At 56.7% G+C, this 12,233-nt stretch overlaps 2 protein-coding genes across 8 annotated transcripts in view; one reads left to right on the top strand and one right to left on the bottom strand.

The window, feature by feature from the left end:
* Positions 1-5,719, bottom strand: part of SMG5 (SMG5 nonsense mediated mRNA decay factor) — a 33,136-nt gene extending 27,417 nt beyond the window's left edge. For 5 of the 6 annotated variants that reach the window (XR_012635282.1, XM_074928819.1, XM_074928820.1 and 2 more), the window contains exon 1: positions 5,560-5,719. Coding sequence is in view for 4 of the 6 variants with exons in the window: in XM_074928819.1 (XP_074784920.1) it covers positions 5,560-5,636 (77 nt within the window). In the remaining 2 variants the exon portion in view is untranslated. Of the gene's footprint in view, positions 1-1,912; positions 2,041-5,559 lie in introns of all 6 variants that reach the window. The other variant, XM_074928821.1, reaches the window with a different exon arrangement.
* A 643-nt stretch (positions 5,720-6,362) lies between these two features.
* TMEM79 (transmembrane protein 79) lies at positions 6,363-10,643 on the top strand. 2 transcript variants are annotated; one of them, XM_074928852.1, is made up of 4 exons: positions 6,363-6,838; positions 8,670-9,494; positions 9,688-9,901; positions 10,251-10,643. In XM_074928852.1, exons 2-4 carry the CDS (start codon positions 8,765-8,767, stop codon positions 10,348-10,350), a joined length of 1,044 nt encoding a protein of 347 aa, XP_074784953.1. In that variant the 5' UTR covers positions 6,363-6,838; positions 8,670-8,764; the 3' UTR covers positions 10,351-10,643. The 2 variants fall into 2 exon arrangements, with proteins under 2 accessions (XP_074784953.1, XP_074784952.1); XM_074928851.1 differs by having other exon boundaries at positions 10,146-10,643.
* The last annotated feature ends 1,590 nt before the right edge of the window (positions 10,644-12,233 follow it).

Genomic DNA, 12,233 nt, shown 5'->3' with positions numbered 1-12,233 from the left:
AAAATTGACCAGCCATGTTAAACCCTTCCTACCAAGAGAGATCATCTCTAAACCTCTGCCTTTGTTAAGCCTGTATTTGAGGTCAATAAACTGACTCCTGAAAGGAACTTTTCCCAGCTGTTGACTCTACAAGTTCCTCTTTAAGAACTACATCCTCTGAGCCATCCCCAGCCATTAACTGTCAAACACCCCCTCATCCTCACGTCTATCTACCTGTCGTTCCTTGTTTGCTCTAATACCTTCCCTGCTCCTACAGCTGAGCCTGCTGCACACGGAGAGCTGTTCCAACAAGAAGCTGAAGACAAGCAAGATGCGTTGTAAATGCAGAATGAGACAGACCTGATCAGAGCAAATTTCTGCAAAGCAGAACTGTTAGATGTGGATACCAACCCGCTCCCTCTCCCCTAAACCTCCATCACCTGCAGAATGCAAACTCCCTCATCACACCCGCAGCACAACGCAATGACCGAACCTTCTTTCTGTGCCCATCCACAAATGGTTGCCAGATTGAATACAGGGCACTTGCAAACAAGAGCATGCAAAGCCATATGCTAAGGAGGTAGGCTGAAACCACCACCACTTCCTTGAAAACTACAGATACTACTGCAAAGCAAATGACTGTTTCATATACCAGCCCCTTACTAGCAAGGTAAATCTCCTTTCACAAACCAAAAGGAAAAAAAAAAATAAAATCAGAACGTTCAGAAGCTCGAAGCATGCCATCTCATGCTATGTCACGGGAAGCCTTTCATCCAAAGATAACTGGAAATCTCATCTGTTTTCAGTAAACCACAGAACCGGACAGAAGAAGAGGAGCATAGGCAATAGGACTGTCTTTACACAATGGCTTGGAAGGTCAAAACACCACAGAGTTTAACCAACTTCTTCCTAAATAATAATGAAAAAAATCAAGAATAGAGAAGAACCACATACAGAAGTCTGCTACTGACCTTGACATCCACAGCCACTTCTGCTCAAAAGCATCTTTCTCACATGGCCTGAAGGTCCTTTGCAAACTCTAACAACCCAATCCCCTCACCGGGAAGTCAGGCAAGCGAGTAAAATGCTTTTCACTTTACAGGTAAAAGGCATTTCTGAGCACACAGCATACCGAGGGGAGAAAAAAAAAAAACAACAAGCCCCCCCCCACCCCGGCCACGTTTAGTTTCCCCAAAAATAGATGTCCACAAAGCAGTAGGCAATAAACAAATCCTTACTGCAACCTGCGATTAATGTCCTGTCACTGTATCTCTCAAAGACCCTCTGCAGTGAGCGCTGCAGCAGGAAACAAACTGTGGCTCACAGGGAACCGATTGGTTTCCTATGCAGAAGGGTGACCAGAAGAAAGGGGAACTGCTGACTCATTTGATTCCCAGAGAGAAGTATAGGAAAACTATGATCCTCTATTCCCAAAATAGACAGCCTCTACATCTTCAAAATAGCTGGAAAAACGCGTTCGCTGGGCACCGAATCGGCAGCTGCTGTGTCTGACACAAGCTCACATGCCACCGACACCTCAAGGTGGGAAATGATTTTGCAGTGACTACAAGCAGTCGACACCTGCATCCAAGGTCACGGCCAGGCCTTAGGATGGGATGTCACACGTGCAGGTGTGAATTCGTGTGGCCAAATCCTCACGTGCAAGTCAACTGTACTCGAAGGCTCAACACCGACTCCTTCTCCTGCTACATAACCTATTCATATTCCTCTAGAGGCACATGGTTCAGGTTCTCTCAGTAGCTCACATGCCAAACAAGCCTCTACTTTTTTAATATCTGAAAAAAAAGGGGTCACAAAACCTCATCTAAGAATCCTCCTGAGTTCAGCAGTGACAGAAAGGCATCGTGATGCTGTGCAGCACGACACCCGTGAAATGACAGCAATTACTCCAAAAGCAGTTGCCAGAACCCACTTTCCAAGTTGCAAGCAAATGGACAGCTAAAATGTCGTCTTCTCAGCATGAGCTCCTGGTGCTGCTGGAGGAGGTGGAGGCAGGAGTAGCGAAGAATCTGTGACAGCCAGCGATGACCTGTAAGGATCCTGTGTCCGCAGCAGTGAGGAAAGGGGACACGGTGAGGACAAGAAGGTACAGGAGTCAGCCTCACTTCACAAACCTTAGGAAACATCAACACAGGCGCTACAGATCACACACTGGTTGAAATGCAATTTAGCATTTGTGCCTTGAGACCACGGGCTGAATTTTAGTCAGCAGTTAAGAGGCCAAATTTTGTCCCAGTACCCATTTTTATACCTGCTGGGCTTAAACATTGCTTTCAGACAGCACATCAGAACCACCGAGGAGGCAAATTAGATGCCAGCCTATTAAAAGAACCAAGTACAGCACATCATGCCAAGCAGGGTGGAAATAGTCCAATGTGAAGTCCTCTTCAGCCACACAGACACTCATCTATCACTTTCCTTCTGTGCCACCAGCATTCTGGGATGGGGCAAGACAGCAGGGAGGATTATTTGTCCTCTCTCTATTTTTTTATTTAATACATCACTAAGAGCCACAGTCTCTGAGGAGTAAGACATTTCTCGGGGAAAAAGTACTGCAGTCATTCATTTGTATTCTGGCATGTGTCAGTACACAAATAACACTGCCCAGAACAAGGCTGGCAGGCAAGAATAGTAACGCAAAGCCAATGAGCTAACGGTTACCCAGAATCCGGAAAAAAAGTAAAATAAATCCAGTCATCCTACACTAAAACACACACTGTAAAACAGCTCCCAGGATAATCCAGTTGCCACATTCTGAAGTGAAACTTGGGGATTATCAATCCAGGAAGAGTTAAATGGAAAAGATCAAAGAACGACCGTCCTACAAACAGTGATGGGCAACCTCATCTCCAAAAGGACGCTCCAATGGCCAACAGACTTGCCAAGGACTGCAGAGACCTGAGCTCAACTCCCAAGCAGACACAAAGCTGATCCCACGTGAGCACAGTTTATAGCTGGGATTGTGCCATTCAAACATCTGCAATTCAAAGGCACCGTTTAATCCGATGGCCAAAAGTTTCCAGAGACAGTCAGCCATCACACAAAGTACAACATGCTTCAGAGGGCAGGAAGTTACCGCTTCATCTAACTGAACTTCGGGCTGAAATAGAGAAGAATTGACAAGACTGTTAAGGTAGAAAGCTTGCTAAGAGAGCTATCAGCTACGTAGCAAGGAAATTTGTGGCCACTGCAGGTATTATAAATCCTGCACTAAAATCACAGTATTTACTTCCAGCGAAAAGAAGCGCCATCTCCACAGGAGAGTGGTTTTTCTTTTTCTGCTGTAAAAATACTATAAAGCAACCACACACCTTATTCTGCCCTAACAATTTAAACAGAACACAATCAATTCCTTGCCTTGACGACCATTCCCACGTCCCATCAAGGGACGTTCTCTTGCGAGCTCCAGAGGAACAGCGAGGTACCACTCACCAGGTGAGCCCAGTGGCACACACATCCCTGGTCCACTGCGACCACAAATCATGAAGAAGACGGTTTAAACAAAATGCATTCTATTGCAAGCAGGAGCACATACAAAATGCAAGCAGGAGCACATACACCTTCCCCAATCCTGTCCACCACACCTCAGGTGGCAGCGGGCAAGGCGTTCTGCTGCACTAGCAACCGTGGGAAACCACCCCAAAGATCAAATGGGGTATCTCAGGGTGACAGCAGATACAGAGATCCGCGGCCCCAGAGGCACGACAAGGCAGCCCACACCTCGGGTGATCCAAGCCACTGTGTTTTACCACTGACCTCGCAATAAGAAAAAAAAAAAACGCACCTAACAGAACTTCAAAGCGCAGGGAACGTGCTTGTATGAAGCACATCACGGAAACAAGCAGATTCTAGTAACTACCACTCAAACCTGCTATTACTGCTTTGGACTTTTGGGCGAGGATCTTGCCAGATCTCCGAGGGAGACAAGCCTTGCCCTGTTTTAGAGGAGGACACAAGATGAAAGGACATGCCCAATGTCACCAAGCAAGTCATCAAGACAAAAAGAAAATGGACCCCATCTCTTGCCTTCAGCATTTTGCTCATCTTTGAAACCACACTGTCACTGCTGAAACTCCACTATGAATCTGCTCTACTAATGAAGAAACTGAGACAGAAAGGGACAATTTCTGGGCCACGCTCACAAAACAGGTCATCAGCAGAGCAGAGGACAGGCACCTCAGTGCTGACAGCGTGGCATCTCGTCCCTGCTGGGTTGAGCTGACCAAGGCCATCATTATTTCCTGAATCCTGTCTTCTGACACTATTTCCAATGCACAGTGCTGAGACGTTAGTGGGAGTGGAGTCCCAGAGAGTGTTTTGTTGGGAAGATCTGCAGCTAAAGCAGTCTTGCGCTCCATACAGCCAAGAAGTGCCGTGGCTCAAAGCTCCTGCCCATCACACACTCTTCTCCAGCACTTTCCACGCAATCCCTGTCTGCCAATGCCAGAGACCCCCTCATCTTGCCCTTATCCCACTGCACCCCTACACCCTCCTTCACCCTCAGCCCCCATCATCTCCTACCCACCTCCCTGAATCCCACGTAACTCCCTCCTCCACCGCCCATGTCCTGACCCATCTCCACGGGTGCTCCGTGACCCCTTTCCCCTGACCCCATCCTTACCCTCCCACCTGCCGCCTTCTCCTCATTTCTCCACCGTTCTCCCATCTTGCCTGGATCCCCCACAGCTCCTTTCCCCACCACCCTTTGTTTTGACTCGTCTCCCCTGGACCCCCCATACCCTTTTTCACCAGTACCACCCCCCACACTGCATACTGCTCATCTCCTCGGGATGCCACACAACCCCCTTCCCCTTAACCTTCCCTAAATTTCCCCATTCTCCATTCGCTTAGCACTACCCACTTCCCCTGGATTCTCCCCATTTTTCTTCACATAATCTTCCCTAAATCCACCATCCCCTTCCCCTGTTTCCCCCAATCTTCCTTAAATCCTGACAACTCCTTCCCCCGTCTTTCCTGAACATCCCTCCAATCCCCTTTCCCCTGATCTCCCCCAGCCTCCCCAGGATTCCTCCCCTCTCCGGGTTCCCCTCCAATCTCCCGCGGATCCCACCCCCGTCACCTCTCGCCGTTAATCCCCAGTCTTTCCTCGATTCTGCCATCTCCTTCCCCAGCACCCCTAAATCTTCCCTGACTACTTCCCCCAACGCTTTCCCTTCCATCTTCCCTAAACCCCCCGCGACCCCATTCCCCTTGGTCCTCTCTAGTCTCCTCTGGCTCCCCGTCCTCCCTCCCGCTCCAGTCTCCTTCACCCTTATCACCCCCGTCTTCCTCTGGATCCCCCCCATCTCCTTTCCTCCCCCCTGGTCTCCCTAAACTCCCCAGCCCCTTTCTCCGGGCCCCCAAATCTCCCCCAGATCGCCCCCCCCAACCTCCTCTGGACCCCGCCCCATCTCCTTTCTTCCCCCTGGCCCCCCTAGTTTCCCCGGACACCCTCATCTCCTTTCCCCAGCCCCCTTCATCTCCCCTGACCCCCTTCATCTCTCCCGCGGCCCCTCACACTCCCCTCGCCCTCCCGTCCCTCGATGCCCCTCTCCTCACCGGTACAGCCGCTTAGTGTGCAGCACCTTGGCCTCCGGCTCGCCGCTCTCGCCGGTGGCCCCGCCGCCCTGGCTCATGGCGCCCGGCAAGGCCCAGGCCCAGCCCGTCCGGGCGCGGCCCACCGCCCCCTCAGCACCGGCCGCGCCGCCGCCGCCGCCGCCCCCGGCCCCGCTCGGCCGCCATGGCTGCGCGGCTGCCCCCTGCCCCGCGCCGTTCTCGCGAGACTTGCCGCGAGAGCGGCGGGCGAACATGGCGGCGGCGGGGCCGCTCGCACCACGCGAGAGGGGCGCCCGAGACGCGCCAGCACTTAGTGCTGGCAACATGGCGGCTGCGCGGCGTCACCTCGCGAGAGTTCCGCCATGCCCGCCGCGCCAGCACTTAGTGCTGGCAAACATGGCGGCCGCGCGGCGTCACCTCGCGAGAGTTCCGCCATGCCCGCCGCGCCAGCACTTAGTGCTGGCAACATGGCGGCTGCGCGGCGCCGGTGCTTGAGCTGTATGAGTCGCCCTGGGCGCTGGATGAGGGCAGCAGCGCTGGCAGCCGGGCCTGAGGGCTGCTGCGGGATCCCACTGGGGGCCTGCTGGGCCCTCACTGTGGCTGCCCCGCGCCACGGGCCCGGCAGAGCTGTGGGGTGGGCGTCCCTCTGCCTGGGCACCTCAGGGCCGCCTGCAGCCCTGCGGGCTCAGACAGGCACCGCCATCGCTGTGGGGGCCGTGAGCGGCCCAGCCGGACAGAAGGGCGGGAGGAATCCTTCCCTCCTCCCTCCGTCTCTCCCCAGTCCTGGGATTCCCTTCGTGCCGCCATGTAGCATGAAAACCAGGTGCTGCTGGCTGGGGCAGGGGCTCCCCAGGGCGCCCCATCGCTTTGGTGCTTCACCCCCTTGGCGTGGCCACGGCTCTCGCAGGAGCAGCCCAAGAGATCCCGGCCGGCCCTGGCTCTGTCATGGCAAACACTGGGGTGTCCCCACCAGGCCCCAGCCCTCCCAGGGCCCCGGGCAGGGGGACGCGCGGCCCAGTGCTTGCCCCTGCGTGGTGGCTGCCCCAGGCCACGGGCAGGGCTCGGGGCCAGCACAGGGCTGAGGGGCCGCCGGCGGGCTCAGCGCCGCGTCGGGCGAGGCTGCTGTGCCTGCCCCTTTCAGCCCAGCCCCACCTTAGCTGGTTAAACTGGTTTGAAGTCCAGACGGCGGCGGCGGGGAGAGACTGGAAGCGTTTTGCAGACTCCCAGCAGAGCTTCCGCCGCTGCGCGGCCCCCAGCCCTATGGCCCCCCACTTCTTTCCAAGTAAGTCTCGCAGCGAGGGGAGCCCGGTGCCAGCTTCGTCCCGTGTCCCGTGGGGCGATGAGCGAGCGGGGCGGGGAGCGGGGAGATGGAGGCGTGCGAGGCGCAGGAAGCTCCTTTAGCCGTACTCCCTTGTGTGGGCCTGGGAGGAAGCCCCGTGCCGCTCCGTGCCTCAGTTTCCCTACGCCTGTGGCCAGGCCAGGGGGTCATTCTGGGGGTGCAGGGATGAATGTGCCCAGAAGGGAGAGAGAAAGATTTTCATACCTGCAGCCAGCAACACCCGGGACGGGCTAAGAGACAGGGATCCCCTGCTAAGAGAGGAAAAATGGGAGATTTCTGCCTGGATTTCCTGCTCCCTCACAGCGAGTGGCGCTCAGCAGCCTCCTGTGCCCGCCCCAGATCAATCTCAGCCACAAAAAGCAGCAAATCTGGCTCATCCTGGTTTTAGTGGTTCCTAGATGTGGCCTGGCCGCCTCTCCCCAAGTATCTCCCCATGTATCTGATGTGGGACAGAGCCGCGGGCGGAGGCAGCTGCATCCGCGAAGCAGTGTCCAGCTGCCCCCTGTCCCAAGGGTCGTGCCTGGCCGAAAAGCCGGCGGTATTTGCCCGGGGGGGAAGCAATTCCCAGGCTGCTGCTGTTTTGCAGCCAGACCCGGGGCTCACCAGGCGCCCAGCTCTGGGCAACGGTGCCCACAGGCACTGGGTGCATGCTTGGATGTGTTTTCAGTCCTTGCTTTGCCTGGAAAGGCCAAGAGGAGACTGGCACTTGGTGTTTTATACATGGTCTTTGATGTCCAGCCCTGTTTCTCGATGACTCTGGAACTGTTAATGTTGGGTTAATGGTTGGACTGGATGATCATCAAGGTCTTTTCCAACCTAGACAATTCTGTTCCTTGTTGGTAGATGGCTGAACCTCACTGGTTGCATTTCTGGCGGATATTTCCAGGGACTGAAGTCTGAGATTCAACTGCTAACTGAACAAACTCCAAATAAACCAAGAGCATTCCTCTCAAAGTGTACTTTGTTTGTTTATTGTGACAACTCTAGTGTTTCTTTATTTATAACGCTTCATACTGTACTGGAGATTTTTTTGTAAAAATAAGGAGGTTTTAGTAGTATAGCATCTACGATCAGACCTGCAGGGGAAGGAGGAGATAAGCAGTCACTCCCTGATGTGAGCAGGAAGTAAAATGCAGGTTGAAAGCAAATTCCTAACTAACAAAAGTTTTCAAGCACCAAAGCAGAGAAGGCCAGACGTGCGAGACTGAGCGCTGTGGGTTAATTGGGGTGAGGATGACGTCCAGAAGAGCAGCTTCCTTCAGGAAATGGTCATTCAATAGAATCTAGATTTTTGCCCATTGTGTCTTCATCTCTGGAAGGATATCCATGGGGAATTAAGGTAGAGAAGGAAGCTATACTAGGCAAAATGGTCTGTGTTCCAGTAAGGTGCATACATTACTGCAGTTAGGTGAGAATGTTTTACCTGAAGCATCATCCTACATAAATTCCAGGACATCAGTGAGAAACACACGCCCTGATCCCGCTGCCATGGGGACACTGGGCTCTGCTTTCTCCTACCAGGGGAAGGGCAGGCAGGCAATGGGGACTCCAGGGGCAGCAGCTACCAGTTCGGAATCACAGAATCCCAGAATCATCTGGGCTGGAAAAGCCCCTGAAGCTCCTCCAGTCCAACCACGAACCTCACCCTGACCGTTCCCAACTCCACCAGATCCCTCAGCGCTATTCGTACCTCTTGTCGTAACCACGGCTGTGTTTATGACCCCAAACCTCTCGTTTCTGCTGTATTTTATCTGTCTTCTTTCTCCTGGCGCAGGGTGAAGCGGGAAGGACAGGAACCCAGTCCACTCTCAACACCCCAAAACGCAGGAGAGTTTCTTGCCAGCCCCCAGCTGCATCCCCAGCGCTCTCATGGCTGCTGCTGACCCCATCCTGCCCCCTGAGGAGGTGGCTTTGCTGGAGCTGGGGAAGGTAGCCCTGCCTGCCCCCCTGGACAAGGTGCCATCAGCCCTGGATGAACACCCAGGGGACCCTGATGCCACCCTGCCATGGGACCGGTCCCAGCACAGCACCCAGGGCCAGCCAGAGCCGGCAGAGACGAAGAGGCGCTCAAGTCCTGAAGGAGGCCGCGAAGCCCCTGAGGAGGCTGCTCTCACCTGCCCCCCAGCTGAGGCCGAAGACGAGGAAGCCCCCGGGCTCCCCGTGATGGCAGCCCACGTCTTTGTGCCCATCGACCCACAGTGCATTGAGCGGACACCCGGCAAACAGAAGAAACAACCTGCCCCGTGGCCCCGGGAGGAGGGCAAGGGGGGCTACGTCCCCCACGACAGAGCCGACTGCCTCCGCCAGAAGCAGGTCTTCCTCCCCCTCGGCCCCTCGCGCTACAGGGACCCACGGGGCTTCGAGGGGCGAGCGGCCAAGCCACCGACCGAGGGGCCACGGTGCCCGTGCGCCAGGGACTGCGGCACCGACAACCTCAAGGCCGTGGCCTCGGTGGTGGGGGCCCTGCTCCTCTGCCCCTGCCTCGTCTACGGGGCCTACGCCTTCCTGCCTTTTGACGCCCCGCTGCTGCCCACCGTCAGCGCCCGCCTGGTCTACACCCTGCGCTGCGCTGCCTTCGCCACCTTCCCCATCGTCCTGGGTGAGCCGCGGGGTTGGTGTAAAAAGCCCTTTGTCCCCATCGCTGGCCTGGGTGGGTGCGTAGAGCCGGCGCTGAGCTCTTTGCAGCTCCGTTGCTCCCACCAGGAGCAGCAGACTTGAGTTTTCCCCCACTGTTGCATCTCCCCCAGCCCCAGTGCAGTTTCACTCCCAGCCCCTCTCTCTGTCCCCGCCAGGGATGATCATCAGCGGCATCTCCCGCCTCTGCTCCTCGGCGCTGGAGCCCTTCGGGGAGCTGCAGCGGGAGGTGGAGATCCACCGCACCTACGTCTCCCAGTCTGTCCACCTCTTCATCCTCTACTTCTTCAACATGGCTGTGCTGGCCACCTACCTCCCCCAGGAGGTCCTCAAGCTCATCCCCCTGCTCACAGGGCTCTTCGCCATCTCCCGGTAAGTGGCTTCTTTACCCTCCCTGCCCTGCGGCAGCACCAGGGGTGCAAACACCACACCTTGGTGCAAACTCTGGCTCCGGTAGTGCCTCACCTGGCCAACAACCAGGAAAGCTGGCACAGGGCTGCTCCAACCCACTTCCACACCTGGCAAACCCTTGCTGGGGTGAGAACCCCTGGGCAAAGCTGGGTGCCGGCCCCAAGGCATCGCCCTCGCCGAGCCCGCACCTCTGTGCCCTCTCCAGGTTGATTTACTGGCTGTCGTACGCCATCGGGCGCTCCTTCCGCGCCTTCGGCTTCAGCATGACCTTCCTGCCCCTCCTGGCCATGCTACTCTGGAATCTTTACAGCATGCTTGTCCTGGAGCCCGAAAACCTCCTCGCTGTGGCGACGCCAAAGCCCGAGGACCGCTCCAAGGACAGCAGGGCCAAACTCCGCTACTGGGGGTGAGGGAGGCCCTGGGGAGATGGGGTGCCCGGACCCCACAGTGTAGAGGGGTTGAGCTCTCCTTGCTGCCTTGTCTTGTGAGCCCTAAAGGTGGAGGGGTGTGGGCAGACCTGGCTGGGCCCCTGCTCCCTGCCCAGACCCAGCAAGGGTTTGCTGGGCGCCCAGCGTTGATAGAGCCAAGGTGCAAACCCCTCTGCACTGGGAGTTTTCTGTGCAGGAGGGCGAACGGGGCCTGGAGCAAGACCCAGGGAGCCCCGTTCCATGAGGATGGGGTGGGGTGGGATTTGCCTGAGCTGCTGGAGCTGGCTTTGCCCAATAAAACCCTTCACCAAGTGGTTCTGTGGCTGGTTTGGGGAGGGTGGGTTAAATTCCCCTCAGAATCACTGCTGCCAGGACGGGTAGCTTCGCCCACAGTATGTCAACATCCAGCCCCAAAATGATGTTTCCAAGAGGGGAGAAAATGGTGTTTCCCCCAACTGTCCATCTCCCAGCGCCCACCAGCCCTGCACCCTGCTCCTGGCTGCCTGCAGGGTGGGGTGGCCAGTCCCGCCCAGCTGGACCCTCCTCTTGCTCCTGGTGGAGGTTCAGCACCTGGTTCACAAAGCAGCTGGCCGGGTAGGAGGGAGGGGGCCCTGCCCCAAGGAGGGAGGCGGGGAGAAGCCGGGATGGGGGAGATGGCACCAGGGTTGCTGCGGCTGGGGACGGCCAATCCTCCCACAGAACAGGCACCAGGCCTGCACCCCACCTCGGAGTCCTCTGCAGACATGAAGGGACCCCCGAGAGTTCAGCCCCATCCACGGCTTGTTGTCTCAGTTTTCCAATTCTCAGACATAAACCAAAACAGTTAAAAATCCACCCAAGAAAGGGGAAGCCCCTCCATCCCTAGATCTGCCGAGTGTTTGGCTTGTCCCATCTCCCATCCCCGAATGATGCATCACGGCTGCAGCTGCCCCACGGCAGTCAGAGAATGGGAACAGTAGAGACGTGGCCCATGGCCTGGGCTCACGCTGAGCCCACAGCTCAGAGTCAAAACCACCCCAGAGGCCCACATGCTGCTGCGGGGCACGAGTCACAGAACCCCAGACTCATCTGGGCTGGAAAAGCCCCTGAAGCTCCTCCAGCCCAACCATGACCCTCCCCCTGACCGTTCCCAACTCCCCCAGATCCCTCAGCGCTGGCTCAGCCCGACTCTTCAACCCCCCCAGGGATCCCGGGGACTCCCCCCTGCCCTGGGCAGCCCATTCCAACGCCCAACAGCCCCTTCTGCACAGAAATCCTTCCTCAGAGCCAGCCTGACCCTGCCCTGGGCAGCTTGAGGCCATTCCCTCGGGGCCTGGCGCTGGGGCCTTGGCTCCAGAGACTCACCCCCCCTCTCTGCCCCCTCCTGGCAGGGAGTTGCAGAGGGCCAGGAGGTCTCCCCTCAGCCTCCTCTTCTCCAGACTGAACCCCCCCAGTTCCCCCAGCCGCTCCCCAGCAGACCTGTGCTCCAGACCCTGCCCCAGCTCCGTTGCCCTTCTCTGGCCACGCTCGAGTCATTCAATGGCCTTTTTGGGGTGAGGGGCCCAGAACTGAACCCAGGAATCGAGGGGCGGCCTCCCCAGTGCCGAGCCCAGGGCTCAGATCCCTCCCCTGTCCCTGCTGGCCACGCCAGGGCTGGTACAAGCCAGGATGCCATTGCCCTCCTTGGCCCCCTGGGCACACTCTGGCTCATTCTCACCCCCCCAGTCCCTCTCTGACTGGCAATCCAGGGGCAGGGAGCCTCCCTCCTCTCAGAGGTGTTTTTACACTCTGGCTCCTGCTGAGCTTCTAGCACGCTCTAAAACCCCAGAGCTGCTCTCCTCGCGCTCACCTGTAGCGCAGTGTTACCACGAGAAACTGCTCTTAGA

The sequence above is a fragment of the Athene noctua genome, chromosome 29 (assembly GCF_965140245.1).
Source record: "Athene noctua chromosome 29, bAthNoc1.hap1.1, whole genome shotgun sequence".
NCBI classification, from domain to species: Eukaryota; Metazoa; Chordata; class Aves; order Strigiformes; family Strigidae; genus Athene; species Athene noctua.
The sequence above is the reverse complement of the archived record's forward strand: the minus strand, read 5'-3'. Positions and strand labels throughout refer to the sequence as shown.

What these genes read in the sequence shown, in the direction of transcription:
- TMEM79 (XM_074928851.1), top strand. Translation starts at nt 8,765, where the DNA reads ATGGCTGCTGCTGACCCCATCCTGCCCCCTGAGGAGGTGGCTTTGCTG. An exon ending in CACCTTCCCCATCGTCCTGG is followed by an intron (nt 9,495 to 9,687) that starts GTGAGCCGCGGG and finishes TGTCCCCGCCAG; the next exon opens with GGATGATCATCAGCGGCATC. An exon ending in GGGCTCTTCGCCATCTCCCG is followed by an intron (nt 9,902 to 10,145) that starts GTAAGTGGCTTC and finishes TGCCCTCTCCAG; the next exon opens with GTTGATTTACTGGCTGTCGT.